Source organism: Tigriopus californicus, chromosome 6, assembly GCF_007210705.1.
Source record: "Tigriopus californicus strain San Diego chromosome 6, Tcal_SD_v2.1, whole genome shotgun sequence".
Lineage (NCBI taxonomy): Eukaryota > Metazoa > Arthropoda > Copepoda > Harpacticoida > Harpacticidae > Tigriopus > Tigriopus californicus.
Window position 1 is genome coordinate 11,243,637 of NC_081445.1, and position 6,089 is coordinate 11,249,725.

Consider the following 6,089-nt stretch of genomic DNA (forward strand, 5'->3'; position numbering starts at 1 on the left):
CCAAAGGACAAAGGACGGTAAGTAAACAAAATTTCAAATCCTTGTCTTGATGTAAAACATATTGTTCCGGATAAAATTAGGTTCCCCAAATTTTCATTTGTGGAAAATGGATCGGAGGATGCAACGAGATGAGGAGCCTCTACAAAACTGGTGCTTTGGAGACCATGTTAAAGGATTGCTGCCAAGGTGATATCACTTGCCGAAGATCCATGTAACGTTTCTTCAAAGTTCAATCGGTTAGTAAAAACCTGACGTAAGGATAAAGAGTTTGTCCAAATCTTAGAACTCTTTTGTTACAGATTGGGGAACGTGTAGTCATTTATAGATCATCTAGAGACAATAAATATGGTCTTGTAACCGCTGCTCTCTGGTCTTTACTTCCATAACACTAACATAACCTATCATGGCCTCAAATATGGAGCAAAGTGACGTGAAAATATTCCGAGAACATAGCCCATATATTCAACTGTTAAGTAAAATACCTTCAAGGGTTCACAGAGGTATGGTGGGCTATGACCTCAATCTCACTTGCATCGCCGTGCATCCAAAGTTCCTAGCCTTGGGAACCAATGCCGGATTGGTGTATTGGTATGACAGAGGCCAAGACATTCTACAGAGACTTTGGTGTTCCAATCGTCGAATACCAATCACGAAAGTATGTCTGGTGGAAACCGTGGACCTGATGTTGGCGGTTGGAAATCAAGACGGTTGTGTGACTATTTTTCAGGTTAGTTTGGGGCACATTAGTATTGAAGTGTTGATCTCATGATAATTTGAATCTTATTGCCTTTAGATTCCCCGGCCATTGGATAAGACCATACATCCTCCGTTACTTCGACAAACTTCCGAGAGCTTGACCGGAGCGAATGGCGAAGGCTTGGAGTTGTTCACAATTCCTGGTCTTCATACCAAGCCCATAAAGGCCTTAGCTTGGTCAAAGAATGGGATGAAGCTCTTTTCAGGAGACGACATGGGCCAAGTAAGCTTGACTGAGATCGATTTTGTGGCCAGAACGACGTCGAGCATTCCTTTGTGCAAAGAGGGATTCAGGATAACTCAACTTAGCTACTCCAAGCCGTACTTAATGATATCAACCACGGAAAGATCTGTAGTCATAGACACCGCTAAAAGTGATCTTGAACCTCTTGTGGTCGGAGAAAGATTGAGGAAAGTTTACGGACCCTATGGGGGCATAATTTGGCCAAGTACGTCCAAAAGTGTGAATTTAATGGCCGTCAGACCCAAAAACACCTTCTACGCCGCCAGTGTGTCCAAGGATCAATGCAAGGTGGACTCTACCATCTTGTTAGAGAGCAGCCTCAAACGACCCCACCTAGACATTCCATTAATCAATCCCATGGTGTTCACCCATGATATCGGAATTGAGGACGACATTCACCTTTTGGAACCCCTTCTCCACGAAGACGGCGTTTCTACTTACTTCGTGGGTTATAATGCAAACATCTTACACATCATAGACCCGAAGAAACCCATGGTATTGGCCAGTTGTAGCAGCTTGCGTGGAATTCTTGATCTCTCCACCTGCTCGGGGTCCGGCTCGGATAAGATCAATCATGACGAGATTTTTATTCTGGAAGGGCCTCGAAGCGTCGTTCGACTTTCTCTTGCCCCAGATCCATTTCACGCCGAACTTCTGGATACCACTGTTAACCCCCTAGGTACGGATGAGACCGAGGGCGTTGGCTTAGAGTCTGTGGGTCCTAATCTTGCGTCCATGACAGACTCTGTTGTGTCGAAACTTCCGTATTTTGGCGCCAACTCTTTAGCTGCTTCGGCGGGGAGCGCCATTTCAAATTTTGGCGGGAAACTGTTCAGTTCGCCTTCTACAGAACCTGATGTTGAAGAGGCCCAAGAGATTCGATCAGATTTAGAGGACGATAAGAAGGACTTGGAGTCTCTTTTCGGTGATGACAACGATGATGAATCTGGAGGCTATCGGGGTTCGTTTCAAACCCTGAGTCTTCAATTGGTGTCTCCTGACCCGGACAGTTCTAACAGCCCAATTTCTACCGAACCTGATCCACAAAAGGAGAAATCTTTGTTGGATAAACTGAAGATTGGCTCTTACTTTAGCCCAACAAAACCTGAAGGCGACTCTTCAGAGCCCGTGAAAGACGAAGTCAAAGTGGTCTTATGTCTGGAACCTTTGTCAGGATCTCAATATTGGCAGTCGTTTAACTTCATTGAGCCTTACATTTCCAGAGTTGAAGTCCATGGTCAACAAATTATGGCAATCTGCGCAAATAGTACTCTATATGAGGGAATCTTGGACCATGACAAGATTCATTGGAAAAAGCTCTCGTATGAAGCCAGCGACATCTCTGTGTCGGATAATGGGGCCATCATTTGGACGGTGTGTAATGGCAAGGCTTACTCTATGGAGGATCCCATGCAAAACGATTTCGTCGAAATCACGTCCCAAGCCAAATGGGTGCGAGTCACCGACAAATTCGGAGTGGTCTTAAAGCTTGACGGAACATTAGACATTTATCTGGATATTCATAAGCCCACTCTTCTCCTGCAAAGATCCGAGCGGCTAAAGTTTGATGGACATATTTCTAGTTTATCCGTGGTGGAGAATCTCATGACCGTCGTGTCAAATGGATTTTTGTACTTGAGAAGTGGACTATCGGCCTCTAACAATGCTTTGGGTACAAGTTGGACTCTTGCAAGAAACCTCAAGGTTCAGGTGGAACATGTGACATTGTATTCAAACGCCTCCAGACAAAAAATGTTGGTGACAACCACTGATAATGAGGTCTATTTTTGTCAAGGGGACCTCGCAAACAAGGATTTCAATCCTCAATGGATCCAAATCTCAGTCTATGGATGTTCAATCGACATTGATGAGAGTCTTAAAGTATCCATGAGCAACTCCATGATTGTCGTTGCTGATCCTGCATCTGGAGCTGGAGTGATATCTCAAGAGATGGTATCTGGTTCGTATTGGGAGACGATTCAGTTCGACCAAATCAAATCTCGCATTAAGGAAATCCAAGCTAATGGCATTTTTGAGCTTGAAGGAGTCCTGTGGGTCGTTATGTTCTCATTGAAGCCGAACGTGAACGAACTTTTCTTTACCAAATTCCATGACCAATCTCTCCATCAGGTAATTACCGGGTACATGCATGCAGCGGCTACTCTTTTTGGGTTGTCACTTTTATCAAGAACAACTCGTAGTTGTAGTAGAACTCAACCATCGGTCAATGTAACGCGAGGCAAGGTCACATGTGTGGCAATATCTACCGTTGAGCTGCCATTGACTTGTCAAACTGTAGCTCGATAAGTATTTAACAAATACGAAGTGAAATCCTCCTTGAACGTCTTTGTGAAATTGCGTGACGTTGGGTCATACATTTGCCAATCCATCTTCCGAAAGATCATGTGTTTTGGTTTATTTGACCTTTAAATTTTAAATTAAATGCAATCCACTGTGGTCGATGTTTTCCCGCACCCGGTACTCAGAACAAAAGCATAGAATTCCTTTCAATCTTAAATTCAAATTTACCAATTTCAGGTTCCCCTTCCGAGAGAATTGGATTGTCCTATTACCTCAATAGCTGCTTCTCCGGAGGCTTGTTGGCTTTTGTCGTCCAAAGGTGACATTTTTATCCGGACAGACATCCGGCCAATTCTCCCCGAAGGAGCTGATTGGCTCAAACTCGACATGACCCAGTTGGTAGGAACAACCAAATTGGAGCATATTGCAATGGGTACAGACGTAATCTGGGCATTGGACTCCAACGGACAAGTTTGGCTCCGATTAGGGTCCGTCGGGCCCAATGAGGTGATCCCTGCTTGGGTGGCACTTGAAGACTCTGATCTGAAGTTGGCCCGTATTGCCAGTTCTTCTTCCATTCACATGGTGTGGGCCATTGACACAGATCAGCGTGTCGTTGTGAGGGAAGGGATCTATCCGGATTTTAGACACGGTGCGGCCTGGACCCATGTGGATGGAGTGGAAAGGGTTGTGGATATCATTGCCTCACATGCCTACATTTGGGTCCTGACCCAGGACGGATCTTTCTTTCGGAGGAGTGGAATCACAGAAGCTAATGTGAGAGGAGAGTTTTGGGAGATGGTGTCGCTCCACAGTCACACGTTAACCTCCGTGTCCGTAACAGTGTGTGATAAACCGTTTGCCTTGGATAAACGAGGTCGCATCATCGCGCTCAATGACGTGGAAATTTGCTTGAGCGATTGAACGTTCGGTTTCCTAGAGCGTCCCTATGCCGCAATTTTTGGCCTGAACATTCCGTTGAATAGCGCTTGAAATTTTGAGAATATTTGATGATTATTTGTTTTGTTGTGCTCTGAATTTTGCTGAAACAGACAAGACATTTGGAAATAAACCATTTTGAAATGTCATGAGAGCAAATTAAGTTTACTCCAAGATCTCGATAAGTACATTTAAGCACCCTTGGGTTCATTGAGTAGTTTGAAGCATTGCGAGCTTTTAAATCTACAGAGATATAGGTCACATTGGAAATTCAATTTTTCGACCCTGTTTATACGTGTTGAAATTCTATGCAAGTTGATTGTAAATCCTTTAAAGTGGTTGCTCAAAGCCAGGACCTCTAATTGAAATATTAAATAAAAAATAATTTCAAAGAAACATGTTTGAAAGTATGTCAAATTGGCATATTAGATCACTTAAAGGAAATTATATACTGTGTCGTCTCAGCCTCCTAAACTTGGTTCATAACTGTTATTCATCAGCTTTTGATCATGTATTGATATGAATTTTTATAAATGTGCATCAGGAAATGCTGATTTATTATGAGACTTGAAAAAGGAGTCGTTTTTTGGCGGTCAAATGATAAAAAGAAGTCTAATGCAGGAGATACTACTATTTCAAAACAAAAAGGACAAGCCTTATTAACATTTACAAACGTATTTAACGTCTTATTTCTTTTGAAAAATTGTAAATAGATGTTTCATCGATTTCATGAATATGTCTCCGACCATTCGCTGATTCATTAAATAGTTTTTAGAAATAATCCTCAATTTAGAAGCCATTAAGAGGAAAATAAGTCAAGGTGTTGGGAAAGTGGACAAAAATATTTTTGAGCCAAATTTCTTAATCCTCTATTCAATATCAATTTGATGACTTTTTCTTCAGGATTGGTTCTGCCAAGGAGTTCTCCAGACAGAGCCGTCCTTGTTTCTGTAAACTATTAACAGTTTTTCATAGCAACTTCGATAATAAGTGATGCTAGCCCCCGTTTGTGCGCTAATCATAAAATTTTCACATACTGCATCATTGTAAAATTAAGCAATTATAAGACTCTTGAAAACTGAAGGTAGTCCCTCAATTTGCGCCTCCTTTATTTTTTGTATTTTTCTACCCAAGGAAACAAGCCAAAGCATTATATTCTTTCCTAAAATACTGGGGAATAAAAAAAAATGAACCATAACATCATTGCTAAAGTGCTTGGAATTCTTTGAGTTCCTGCGAGCCCCTTCATTTTTAGTGTTCCCAGGTTTCTAAGAAGACCTGTGTTGCCTTGAATGATTATAATTGAAGGCGTGTTCAACTTTTTTCAATTATATCGTACGTAACCCATCAATGAAATGGAGCCAAGATCTCATGTGAATTACATCGTAAGGGCAATTTGGAGTTTTTGATATTCCGTCATTTACATTGCATAAGAAATCTGAGGACATTGGTTCTAAAAATGTATGAACGGGAATTATGTATTCCTGTTCAGTTTGAATTTCCCGCCTCCTTTGCCTCTTTAGTTCAAGGTTAGTCCATAGAGGAAGCAACTCCTAGAGAGTGCGATGAGAGCTAGCCAGGCGGACTAGTTTTCAGAGCGAATGAATGTCAGCTGACCGGCTGCAAGGCTATAGTTTCGGATTGTAGAGGCGCTGCCTTCCATTAGCTAAAGCTTCACTGTCCACTGGTTACCAATTCAGCTGCATCAAAAAAACACAACAAGCTCTATTTTTCTCTTCTACATTACTTTTTTATGGTTAGTCGATCCAAAAGCTCATACTGAGACAATATACAACAATGATACCAAAATATATGAATCAGACATTGCTTTTCACCCTGTTGTCAAAAA

At 41.9% G+C, this 6,089-nt stretch overlaps 2 protein-coding genes across 2 annotated transcripts in view; both read left to right on the plus strand.

Moving 5' to 3' along the window:
• The window catches only part of LOC131881520 (uncharacterized), a 544-nt gene extending 329 nt beyond the window's left edge, over positions 1-215 (plus strand). The window contains exon 2 of the mRNA XM_059228407.1: positions 81-215. Within this exon, the coding sequence (XP_059084390.1) occupies positions 81-215 (135 nt within the window). The remainder of the gene's footprint in view (positions 1-80) is intronic.
• On the plus strand, positions 94-4,389 carry LOC131882058 (uncharacterized). Its single transcript, XM_059229090.1, has 4 exons — positions 94-236; positions 300-727; positions 794-3,130; positions 3,539-4,389. The coding sequence occupies exons 2-4, from the start codon at positions 404-406 to the stop codon at positions 4,223-4,225; spliced, it is 3,348 nt and encodes a 1,115-aa protein (XP_059085073.1). The 5' UTR covers positions 94-236; positions 300-403; the 3' UTR covers positions 4,226-4,389.
• The last annotated feature ends 1,700 nt before the right edge of the window (positions 4,390-6,089 follow it).